This window comes from Poromitra crassiceps (assembly GCF_964638095.1).
Source record: "Poromitra crassiceps genome assembly, chromosome: 21".
In the NCBI taxonomy this organism is placed as follows: Eukaryota; Metazoa; Chordata; class Actinopteri; order Beryciformes; family Melamphaidae; genus Poromitra; species Poromitra crassiceps.
Window position 1 is genome coordinate 21,237,044 of NC_139638.1, and position 13,482 is coordinate 21,250,525.

At 42.8% G+C, this 13,482-nt stretch overlaps 1 protein-coding gene across 7 annotated transcripts in view; it reads right to left on the bottom strand.

Annotated features, from left to right (window-relative positions):
• The window catches only part of mapk10 (mitogen-activated protein kinase 10), a gene marked incomplete at both ends in the record, with an annotated part of 39,372 nt that extends 26,426 nt beyond the window's left edge, over positions 1-12,946 (bottom strand). For 2 of the 7 annotated variants that reach the window (XM_083657499.1, XM_083657497.1), the window contains 5 exons: positions 631-769; positions 1,903-1,961; positions 3,583-3,712; positions 10,628-10,797; positions 12,878-12,946. In XM_083657499.1, coding sequence (XP_083513625.1) covers positions 631-769; positions 1,903-1,961; positions 3,583-3,712; positions 10,628-10,797; positions 12,878-12,943 — 564 coding nt within the window. Of the gene's footprint in view, positions 1-630; positions 770-1,902; positions 1,962-3,582; positions 3,713-10,627; positions 10,798-12,851 lie in introns of those variants that run through there. The other 5 variants (XM_083657498.1, XM_083657494.1, XM_083657495.1 and 2 more) reach the window with 3 other exon arrangements.
• Positions 12,947-13,482: the final 536 nt, after the last annotated feature.

The following is a 13,482-nucleotide window of genomic DNA, read 5'->3' on the forward strand; positions in this document are numbered from 1 at the left end:
TATTCCTTTCCCTGACCACCAATAAAGTATCAGATCTACAAAACAGTGACATGTTGATGGCAGTGTATATGCAAAATTATACACTTGTCATTATTAATTATAGAATTGTTGTTTGTTCAGATCCCGTCTTCCATAAGCTGATGCTGTAGCAACACAATCCAAACTACAAGTGCACTCGGAGAGCGCAGACCTCCGCCAAGACTAATATTCCAGTCTGCTATGATGATCTGCACATTTTGTGAGTCGGATCAGAACCAAAAGCCTGACCCACCCACATTCGTCCTAGTCACTTCCCCTACTCACCCCTCAAATTCTGACTCTACGATCTTCCCATCCCTAGCTACGGTCCCTTTTCCCTAGCTCCGCCCCCTCCCTTGACCTGAATCGGATTGGTGCGCAAATTTAATGGCTTCTTCCTTGGCCCATGCTATACCCCGTCCACCAAGTTTCATGAAAATCGGCCCGGTAGTTTTTCTGTAATCCTGCTAAGAAACAAACAGACAAGACAGATGAACAAACAAACAGACACGACACTGAAAACAGAACCTCCTTTGGCGGAGGTGACCAACATCCAAGGATAAATAAATCCAAACGAAACCAAAAAAACGGACAGGCGTCTCGTTCTCCTACCCTGTGAATGATGCCAGCTGAGTGGAGATGTTTGATACCACACAGCATCTGGTAGAGCAAGTAGGACATTCTCTCATGGTCAAGCTCCATCTGAATCACCTGGCACAGGTTGGCATCCATGAGCTCCATCACTAGGTACCTGGAGACAGAAGATGGATTGAATGATTGATTGAGTGATTGATTGATTGATTGATTGATTGATTGATTGTACTATTCACCTTATTCTTTGCCAATACAAGGACGCTTCTGCATTACATCATTTTGTAATCGTCTTTCCGGTTTTAGACACGGAAGTAGATTACGCCTACCGTAGTCATTTTTAGACTTGCCAAAAAGCTGTTTTCAAGCCAAAAAAAAATGTTTTAACGTTTTAATATTTGTCGGGTGAGAACTTAACATATATGTGACCAGTTTATCAGAATAACGCCTATTTGGAAATATTTAATGAGCAGCGAGGACCAGGAGCGCTGACTGTGCTGACACCGGTCGGACTAGCTATCTGTCAAACCCTACTGTAGTTAGGCTACTGGCAGTGAGAAAACACTGTCGACGTGCTTTTGTAACTAACGTTAAATGCCGACCGGGTACAGCCATCGTCTCCTCGCAGCAGTAACGCTATGAACATGTCACTGAAGTTGGCCGCAGTGTGTAGCTTAATTCTGAATGTTGCCAAACTTAATTCATTATTATAGTGACGTTTTGTTTTGAAATTGGTCGCCAACTAGCGCTGAACCAGAAGAACAAATACAATTGCGTGTAACGCGGAAGAGAGAAAAAATGGGCGTGGTGAATAAGGTGAATAGATTCTACTATATTCATATGGAAATTAATAACGGATGCAATGGTCCCATGAGATGATCATCATTGGGAGATAAAAGTTCTCTCCAAACACATTGGGCGTTCTGCACTGTTTCTGCCTCGGGTTTCTGGGGCAGAAGAACAAAAGTACCACAAACGAGCACGCGTCCCTCTGCAGTCATGTTTAGGTAGCACACATCTCTCTCTGCAGTAACATTTAGCTCCAGTAGAGGATGTTCTAAAACTCATGCATCATTCAGTATGAGGACAGGATACCTCCAGCAGCCTCGGATTACAGCCTACTTTCACTGACTAGACTCCCACAAATGTGCTCTCATAAAGGTGGGTCATGAAAGCCCCCTCCCCATTATCGTTCTATCATATTACATATCAGATTAAATGAGGTGGGGGGGAAGCATCTGTAGGACCTCTTACATGTTGAAATGGAAATGGTATTCTGTAATGTTTACTCACACATCCTGGAATTCCTCTAAAGATTTCTGTGGCGTGAAGACATTTAATAAACTGATAATCTGAAAGAGAGAAGACATGAAGACGTTTAATAAACTGATAATCTGAAAGAGAGAAGACATGAAGACGTTTAATAAACTGATAATCTGAAAGAGAGAAGAAGAGAAGAGAGAGAGAGAGAGAGAGAGAGAGAGAGTAAATTGGAGGAGTGAGTGAGTGAGTGAGTGAGAGAGAGAGAGAGAGAGAGTAAATTGGAGGAGTGAGTGAGTGAGAGAGAGAGAGAGAGAGAGAGAGAGTAAATTGGAGGAGTGAGTGAGTGAGAGAGAGAGAGAGAGAGAGAGAGAGAGTAAATTGGAGGAGTGAGTGAGTGAGTGAGTGAGTGAGTGAGAGAGAGTAAATTGGAGGAGAGTGAGTGAGAGAGAGAGAGAGAGAGAGAGTGAGAGAGAGAGAGAGAGAGAGAGAGTAAATTGAAGAGTGAGTGAGTGAGTGAGTGAGTGAGTGAGTGAGAGAGATGGAACGAAAGAGTGGAATGTGGAAGAGAAAGCTAAGAGAAAGGGGACGGAAGAGAAGAGTCCAAACTGCTGAACTGAGGATTACATTCATGTCTGAGGATTGAGTATGGTCACAACAATGCAGCAGCTCTGCTCTGTTCTGCAGCGCCAAAAACAGACTCTGAGTATCTGCTACAGTTTACAAGTGTGCTTCAACCCACCATGCTCCCACGTCTCTTTATATCCATGGAAACAAGGTTCGTTTCCATGCCTTCCAAGCTGTTACTCCTCCCCCAGTTACTCACTGTTACTCCTCTCCCCCAGTTACTCACTGTTACTCCTCTCTCCTGTTACTCACTGTTACTCCTCCCCCCAGTTACTCACTGTTACTCCTCCCCCCAGTTACTCACTGTTACTCCTCTCTCCTGTTACTCACTGTTACTCCTCTCTCCTGTTACTCACTGTTACCCCCCCCAGTTACTCACTGTTACTCCTCCCCCCAGTTACTCATTGTTACTCCTCTATCCAGTTACTCACTGTTACTCCTCTCCCCCCAGTTACTCACTGTTACTCCTCTATCCAGTTACTCACTGTTACTCCTCTCCCCCCAGTTACTCACTGTTACTCCTCTCCCCTGTTACTCACTGTTACTCCTCTATCCAGTTACTCACTGTTACTCCTCTCCCCCCAGTTACTCACTGTTACTCCTCTATCCAGTTACTCACTGTTACTCCTCTCCCCTGTTACTCACTGTTACTCCTCTATCCAGTTACTCACTGTTACTCCTCTCCCCCCAGTTACTCACTGTTACTCCTCTATCCAGTTACTCACTGTTACTCCTCTCCCCTGTTACTCACTGTTACTCCTCTATCCAGTTACTCACTGTTACTCCTCTCCCCTGTTACTCACTGTTACTCCTCTATCCAGTTACTCACTGTTACTCCTCTATCCAGTTACTCACTGTTACTCCTCTCCCCCCAGTTACTCACTGTTACTCCTCTATCCAGTTACTCACTGTTACTCCTCTCCCCCCAGTTACTCACTGTTACTCCTCTCCCCCCAGTTACTCACTGTTACTCCTCTCTCCTGTTACTCACTGTTACCCCCCCCCCCCAGTTACTCACTGTTACTCCTCCCCTTACCCCCCCCCCCCCCAGTTACTCACTGTTACTCCTCCCCCTCAGTTACTCACGTTTTTGTGATTGACACATTTCATGAGCACCAGCTCCCGGTATGCCCTCTTGGCATGGGTCTGGTTCTGGAAGGGTCTGCTCAACTTCTTGATGGCCACATTTCTGTCCAGCACGGCATCATAGCCCGCACTGCAGAGGAAGACCACAGGAGAACAGAGGAGAACAGAGGAGAGGAGAACGTAAGAGAAGATGAGAGCAGTGGAGAAGATAGGAAGGAATCAGAGAACCTAGGGTAATAATGGCACCAAACTAAACAGAAGTCTAGACGGTTTTCACCAGCTGCAACCCCACAGCACTTCCTTTTTCTTAGATTCTTCTTCTGTGTTTTATGGCGGTTGGCATCCTTAAATGTTGCGTTACTGCCACCTGAATTGTATCAGCTTCACAGTGCTAACTATTGACATTGTCCACTTTCTCAGCTGTTCAGAGGGAAACACTGACATAGCCTACTTCTATTTCTATGTTTTATTTTTGCTATACGTTTAAATGCAAAGATCGGCCTATGTGTGCAATAACATACTGATAGTCAGCTTACTCTGTAACATATAGCTTTTATTAGCCTCTCAGGCCAGCTCCGGACCAGACAACAACGCTTCCTACCACCCAGCGTGTGCACGTCTTTCCGACAGGGGTGGTTGTTATGGCAACTATCAACAAAAACAACAACTACTAACTACTACAAGACATAAAGATCGAAATAGGCTACGTTGTTACTGCGTCTGTGGGAGACACGGCCTAACGTTAACATTTAATATGAGCCGAATATCAGCCTGCGCTCAGCTATGTATACAGGAAGTAAACCGGATATTCAGGTGGGTTGTGACGGTTGTTATTGTTGTCAAGTTAAAACTGTCTATACCCATTCCTCGTACAACGTAAACATGGTGACAGATAAACCAGAAATCAATGATCAATTTTGATTTAAGGCGGGTACATCTGCTGAAGGCGGGCACATCAGCTAATTTCTCCAATCACCTGCCTCGGTTTTGTTTAGATTGAATATCATCAAACTTCCTCCAGTCTGAACTGAAGCGGGGTTTTTTTCTTTGGCCAAATTTTAACGGGCTGAAGTACAGACTGTCTCTGGAGCATTTGAAGATTGTGGAAAAGATAGACTTGACAGACTGACTCGCTGAAAAGTCTCAACATGCTGACATGAGAGCGGGTGCAGCCACCTCATCGATGTAACACATCATTTACTTGACTGATGAGAGCAACTCTACTGTACCAAACAGGTTGAAGAAGAGTCATTGATCCAAGCCAACAGAACCTTATGGAGAAAATGGATGGCAGATGCCATCGTTTAAAAAAAGACGAAAACATTTCAGCTGCAAATCAATACACCATCAATTCTTCCTTATTCCAACCTTATTCCGTGTTAAATAACTGTAGCATTAGCTATAACTCATGTAGCATTGAGGCCATTTACACCTGGCGTTAACATGTGTTTTCTGTGATCAGATTGCAATCAGATTGTGTTTTATCACTTGAAAGTACAGGTGTAAACACCCCCAAAATGCATTGAAGAAGGATTGCAATCTGATCGGCCAAACCACCTCCGGAGGTGGTCAGGGATGCATTGTGTACACATTGAAGTGTAAATGCAATGTGTCCTCTCAATCTGGATACAGCAACTGTAGATGTGGATTGAGAGGACAACCATTTCTGCCATCAGATTGCAATCAGATTGATGGCAGAAAACACATGTTAACGCCAGGTGTAAATGGCCTCATTGATTACAACTGACAATTGCGTTTTCCACACAGATGATATAAGGTCTGTGTGTTTGTTTGCACATGTAAAAAATATATAAAATAAAATAAAAAATAAAAACATCAGTGCATTGACCCTGTCAGGAAGCAATAAAGCCACATAATTCATTCTTTGGGCAGCTGTCAAGAAAGCCTTACTACAGGAAATGTGACAGTTAGCATCAGCATATTTTCTTCACACAGTCAATTCCATTCACAACCGTTCAGAGGCTAAAGCCGAACCTGCACTCTGACTTCTCTGTGACTGGACCTGCACTCTGACTTCTCTGTGACTGGACCTGCACTCTGACTTCTCTGTGACTGAACCTGCACTCTGACTTCTCTGTGACTGAACCTGCACTCTGACTTCTCTGTGACTGGACCTGCACTCTGACTTCTCTGTGACTGAACCTGCACTCTGACTTCTCTGTGACTGGACCTGCACTCTGACTTCTCTGTGACTGAACCTGCACTCTGACTTCTCTGTGACTGAACCTGCACTCTGACTTCTCTGTGACTGAACCTGCACTCTGACTTCTCTGTGACTGGGCCTAAGAGAGTTTCCCAATGGCGATCAATAATGTATCACATTATTATTATTATATACCAAATAAAAATACACCGGTACGCTGCCCCTACCCTCTGGAACTCTCTGCCCCTCAACATCAGAAACTCAGACTCACTCACCTCCTTCAAAACCCAACTCAAATCCCACCTCTTCAAAACAGCCTACAACCTCTGACTTTTACCTCTAACCACCATTCCATCTCTGCAATCTATTGATTTGTATTTGTTTTGTATCTGTATTTGTTCTTGTTATTTAGTTTGTTGTATTATGTACTGTTTCTATGTATTGTAAAGCGTCTTTGAGTTCCCCAGAAAAGCGCTATATAAAAACTACGTATTATTATTATTATTATTTACTATGAAATAGAGGGGAAGGGATGGGACAGTATAATAACCCCCCTTCCTATGGTGTTTACAGCGTTGCAGTAATGTATTACGATGTAGTATTGTCAAATCATGGTCTTTCCATTGTTGTTTTGTATTGTGTGAATGCATGACTTTATGTGCATGTCTTTCTATGTGAGCTCACTAAGACAAATCCCAATCAACTTGTCGGCATGGCAAATAAATCTTGAATCTTGAATCTTAATTGAGCTGTTAGTTTGCCTTTCCAAACCCCAGAGAACTTATATAGAGAGGCAAAGTGGAACGTCACTTCCTGCTTCAGCACTGTACCAGAGATTTTCATCCGCCATTTATTTTCCCATAGACATTTCGTAAAATGCTTATAAAATAGTTGTACTTCGTTGAACCAAACGGTTCAGCTAACGCTATAATCGGGAGAGACCATAGAACATTTCACTCTGACCAAAACTTTAAAAAACATAATCGAAAAAAGATTTTCTTTAAACCCTTCTTTAAACGTTTTGGTCGCAGTGAAATGTTATGCGATCTCTCCTGTTTCTAAATATATCTGTACCGTTTGGTTTGAACCAGTAAAACTATTTTTATACGCATTTTACGAAATGTGTATGGGAAAATCTCTGGTACAGTGCTGAAGCAGGAAGTAGGCGGTCACTTTGCCTCTCTATATAAGAACAACAACAATACACAGGCAGGGAGTAGGAAAAAAATGGAAAAGCCATGGAAATGCCATATATACTGTATATGACATGGTCAACTCTATGTTCGAGTCTCTCGTTAATTCTCCCTGATAGATGCTGCTGGTTGGGTTTCAAGGCATCTGCAGGCAGGCTTACTGAACCCTGATGGAGGCTTATAGCGCTGTATACAACACACTGAGTGGATGCTGTGTGTGTGTGTGTGTGTGTGTGTGTGTGTGTGTGTGTGTGTGTGTGCGTGCGTGGGTGTGTGTGTGTGTGTGTGTGTGTGTGTGCGAGTGTGTGTATGTGTGTGTGTGTGTGTGGGTTGGTGGACGGCTGGCTCCTCGTCATCTCTCTGTGGAGGCTGCAGCAGGCCAGGGATGATGGGTGACCATGGAAACAGTGGAGCTTTCCATAAAAGCATTGAGCCAATAGGGATTTGAGTAAGTCATCACTTTTCTAGCTGAGTGAAAAGATGATGTCACGAGCAGCTCAACGACTTAATGACCTCATCACTCCTAAGATGCTTTGGAAAGACCATCGTGACCAATCGCAGCAGCCCTACTACACATTGTGAGTATTGTGGGAGGCAACATTAGCAGGGACACTCTTGGCTGCTACAGTCTTCATTAGAATATTCTTCTCAGGCTTTACGGGCGGCAAAGGTCTTCTGATTGCATCAGAGAAGCATAATTACGTTGATTTCAGGATACGCTATTGCATCACTTCCTAGTTGTTTGCTTATTGCTGTTAATGAATTCTACTGTTGGAGCAAAACAGATGTTTAAAGGGGACCTATTATGCTTTTCCAAATTTTGTGCCATATATATACTGTTAGGCGGCGTTCACACCCAAAGCGCTTTTTTCAGTGTTAGAACGCTACGGAAATCATGTTGAGAGCGCTTCCATTGTGCACAAAACACAGCGCACGGAGCGTTTTTATTTTTGCGCTTCGTTTTGTTTTCCCCTGCAGTCGCGTGCACTAGAGTTGAGGACACAACGACCACACGGACGGTAGCCAGCTGGTTTTGTCTGTTTGATGTTGTTCACTGTGAACATGAAAGCCAGATTATTGCCAATTCGAGCAGCGCGCTTTTCCTCCAAATGTTCAACTTTTTTCAGCATAAAAACGCCCAGAGCGCTCCTCCAAAAACAAGACGCCACCCGCGCTAAACACCAGGTGCGTTCCTTGAAAGAGGAGCACATTTAGCGCGTCCTTACATAGAGAATGAATTCCAGAAAGGTGCTGGCAGCTCCAAAAACGCTTTTGGTGTGAATGTCCCCTTACGAATGTTACTGTTACTGTTGGATGTTCATAACATGGCCAAAGTTTCAAATAATGAGGTAAACGCACGTGAAAGTTATCGCCATTTGCAAAAAATGCGAGATTTCGACTGCTCTGAACAAGAGGTTACGAGAGTTGAACGAGAACATGGGTTCAAGGTGAGGTCAGATAGACCCTGATTACCTTATATGGTCATTGCTACAGCCCCCTGCACTGTTCAAACCATACCCAACCAATGGGATCCTATGGATATCACAATTCACTCTACCAGACTTTACAGGCTGTTCTTATTTTTTTTACTAAATTCACACATTTTAAAACTGTGACAGTTCACACAACTTTAACCATAAATACATATATTATGCATGAAACCCTTCAGCTACTTCTGCTCTCACTCACAATGTTAAAGTATAGGTGATGCGATGTATAGTTTTTGAGATATTAACGGTTATGTGACACTAGTTTTCCACTCAGTCAGCTAAAGAGACAGGTGATCAAACAGTTTCAGACAGAGGTTGAACTGATGGGCTGCATAAAGGGACAGTACAAGAAAAATAGTAGATAGAGTTTTTTTTAACCGTGAATTGCGCAAAGCTACTCTAGCGGCATCCCTGAATAAAATTATAATAAAATATAGAACTGGAAATTAGCATAATAAATCTCCTTTAACTGAAGAATGTTCTAAATACAATGCATACTAAGCAACTCACTTCAATCATTTGATCCATCATATTATGAAAAAAACATTCACCCATGACGTCCTCCTCTGGCATCACCCTCCTCTGGCATCACCACGCACGCCAGTATTTCGCGGCGTTTGTGTTGATTTGCGTGTCATCTTAATGAGACCATTTCCATAATGGATCACGTTTAATCTGTATAAGCGGTCGGCTATCATTTCAGTCGGCGGGGTTTTATGTCGTTTCGGTCGTGGCTATAACACCATCATCACCATCTGACACCGCATGACAGCTGAGGGCAGAGCCCTGCAGGCAGAGCCCGGCAGAGCAGGTCCAATTAGATTTTGCACCAGTCTCGCCGCACATCCGTCCCTGAAACGGGGCCCAAACGTCGGGCGTTAGCGGGTTACAGCTTTTGCCCGAGCTCCTTTTGCAAAGGTCCAAAACTGCTTTTGAGCGGAAAGGAGAGGAGGGATGGAGGCATGGGAAGAAGAGGACGGACAATGAGAGGCAGCATGAGAGAGACGTAGCGGCGGGGGGGGGGGGGGGGGGGGGGGCACGGGGGTTAAGGGTGTTAGAACTATTTAATTTAAACGCCAGACACACTGAAAAGAGCCATGTCAGCGTGGCTCGCCCCAGCGTGGCTCTCTCTTTGAGGTGCAGGCAGGGTACCCCGTCATAGCGAGGAGACATTAAGATAGATGTGTCGGTATTTGGCCTTTTGACAAGCAGTAATATGACCATGCATTCCTTTAAGTGGAGTCTTGGCTATTGTCCCCCCGGCCGGCACTGACGGGGCAGACGTGACGTGAATCACAATGAATACGAGCCGTCTCCAATCATCTAGATTAAGGATTCTCTTAAGTGCTCATTCTGTAAAGCCCTCAGCAGTGTTTCCCCTAGGCCTGCTGCCCTGCGGGGGGGGGCGGGATGGACCGCACGGGGGGTTGGGGTAAAAGAAATGCAATAGAAAATTAAATCATAACGTCTCACCCCAGTTCGCTGCATTGTTAGGTTTATGCTTGGGCCGATTTTCTATAATATTGCGATATTTTCCGAGTATAGAAAATTCAAATAATAAATTATTATCACTATTACTTTGGGGTGCAGCTACAAACCCCAAGGCAATCTTTGCACAGAAGCTGCACTTGTTTATCATCATCTGGGTTCAAAACCAATGCATCTCCAAATGACAGATCATGATCCATTTTTAGAAACAATGTAGAATGGATTCTCTCTTTCTTTCCCTCCAGAGCCGCCGCCTGCTATATCTTAATTGATTGGCTGCCGCCTGCTATATCTTAATTGATTGGCTGCCGCCTGCTATATCTTCATTGATTGGCCGCCGCCTGCTATATCTTAATTGATTGGCCACAAGGTCGTGATTATTCACGTGCAATGGAAGCACTCGATAAACCACATTGGCACTGTCAGTGGAGCTGAATATCAAACACTTCAATAGCCAAAATTTCACGATTATTAATTTTGGAAACATAAAATCGTGACATAAAATGATATGATTATCAACATTTAATTGTGCTGCCCTACACTCCACCAATGAAAACAGCAGTAAACTAAAAGTAAATTAAATGCAAGTAAAGTCAATTTCGTCCGTTTTACCAATAACAACACAATTAGAAAACACATAAACAACTCACGTGACAAAACACATAATATGATGATGATGATGTAAAAAAAATAACGAAATACATGCTTACCAGACAATTCCCTGAGCCCCGGAGCCAATGGGCTTTAAGTTCTGGTAGCGTTTTAGACATGTAAAGGTGGAATCTCCCACTTCCACGCTGTAGAACTGGTTGTCCACTTTGCTTTTGCTCATGTTGTAATGCTGGGCGATATATGACACATCCACTTGTTTCCCGAAACCCTGCAGGAAGCAAACATGGTGAAGCAAATGTCCATTAGTGACGCTGGAGGTCATCTCTGTTTACTTACCTGGCAGATCTGGAAGGGAATCAACAATTTGAAGAAAATAAGAGGAAGCAATGTTATAGCTACGTACAGTTGACAGTGATGGCATAAATTTTATATTCTTTATCATCAACTAAGTTATTATTGTTAAGTTATAAAATGGCATTATATCAATAAGCCAATCTGCATTTAATTAACTGCTGCTTTTAAGTCTTATAATAATAATAATAATAATGATGATAATTATAAATATTAATATTGCTGCAGTTCTGCAGATTAATATTAATATGAATAGCAATATTAATATTCATATTATTTATAATAATAATAATTATTATTTTCTTTGCAGAGTGCAATGATAAGACTGTAAACAAGCTTAGACATGACAGAATATAGCATATGGATGTAAAGATTTACACTAAACATGGATGTTAACTGTGTAATAACATATAATAACACAAACGCAACACAGTAGCAGCATTCTACACTCAGCAACTGCAGTAAAGTCGTTATTCCTGTGTTAATGTGCACACAGTAATCAAGCTGTAATTACTTGGGCAGAGCAGTGCTACAAGTGGAGCCACAACAACAAAAATCGGCTAATTACAGACCTTGGTAATTACAACATAGCTCACAACAGCAGCAAGGCGGAGGTGCTGTATATGAGGGATCTTGCTGAGGAGCAGAGGAGTTTGAGACAATCCTCACGAACGTCATGTGAATTCTGTGATCAAATGAACATGACTGACCGGTCATCCAAACCTAATCATTTCATTGGAGTGAACCGTTTACTGGACAGCCAACACCGCCAAGTGCCTATTGCATAGCAAGCTCAAGGCACTGATCAGCCAAACACGCCAGACATCCCACTGGCCTCAGATCAGAGCTGAGAGTACAAGCCTAAGACTTGTGATATGCACGGTTTATAAAATCATAGTCTCGACGCCAGACCCATGAGAGTTCTTAAGCTGATACACTACAATATTGCATGCTGCAGATCTCTCTCTGGGTCTGGGACACTTTCCCTCAGCCAGCTGGTTATGGGAGGGAACCGTTCACTTGGTCAGTCATATGCCAGTGATGGATTCAGTCCTCCCCCAATCAGTAACGACTTTGCGATCAGACGACACGGGAGGCGCAGCCCATTTTTCGAACCACTCTCTCATTGGTGCTATGACCTGTCACTCATTCAATTTCAACCCACCTTCGAAAACCAGCAGTGGCTGTGAACTGGCACAGACTCATTTATGTAGTATGCGGAACGCAGCGATTCAACGTAATATTTGAATCTGGGGAGAGACTAATAAAATCACATCCTTAAAGGATGCTTGCATTTCACATTACTCAATTGATTGACAGAAATGTATTATAATATTATTATAAATTATATTATATATTATAATTTTTTTGATTTGCTGGTTACAGCTTCATAAAATGCTAAGATTTGTTTTCTTCATAATGTAAACAAAAAAGTAGCGATAGATTAGTCGATAATGACAATAATCGTCGGTTGCTATTTCGCCGTCACTCACAACCCCCAATTAAATGGACAAGGCTAATTTGATCCCAATTAGCGTAATTGTGATTGTTTGTTAGAGAAAGGGGAGATGGGGGATTTAGCTTCATTAAAAATTCTGTTCACTGCTTTGTCTTGAAGATCTCCGTAATCAGATCAATATCTGTTGTATTGATGTTAGGAGGAATCTCAGGACGATTTCGAGCCTCGTGTGAAATTAATTATTGAACACAAGGCTATAGAAATTCTTCACCTGCTGGGGGAAGGGGTGACTTTTCCAGGGGTTATTTATGACGGGACCCTGATCGTTAAAACCCCCAAACTAGATTTATAGTTAAACAGGATTGAGCTACTTTTTGTATTCATTGCCAAGTAAATGTTGCTATTGTGAGTAAACATATGGTTGAGTTACCTCACCTGACACACAGAAACACACAACATTAGCACAACACATAGAACAATGAAGGGGAAATGGAGGGAATGAGTACTGTACCTTTTTTTACCTGTAAGGAACACACACCTGACAAAAGGCTATCTTCACATCCAGGATGGGTTGGCTGCAGTTATATAAGAAATGTCTGCTCATAAAGACCTGCAAGACACAGAGGAGAGACACAGAAGACAGAAGATTAGGGCCAATGTCATCTTTAATGATACCTGTCCTGCTGCAGGTGATTCAACATCTAAATCCACACATTGCTAAATGTATTTTCTTATTTTTTTAATTCTTATTTTTTGCATTAGTCGCATTTGAAAGTGGAATTGCAAATAGGGCTGCAACCAACGATTCTTTCTGCAATTCTTTTCATTAGCGATTAATTTGTCTATAGAGGGTATGCACACCCACTGGAGCAGGCCCTCTCAATCGGGAATGAGTGTCAAAATGAGTGTCAAGTTCCTCCCTGAGCAGCAGGTGTCACTTATCTAGGCTGATTGCTGCATTCAAGCTCAGTCTTGCCGTGACTCAGTGGGCGTGACCCCACAGTGACTTCTGCCTCTGTGACATCACATGCATACCCTCTATTATTTTCATGACTACAGTAACTGATTACTGTGATAAAATGTCACAAAATGGTGAAAAATGTCAATCACTTTTTCAAAGTCCCTGGCAGTCACAACGAACCA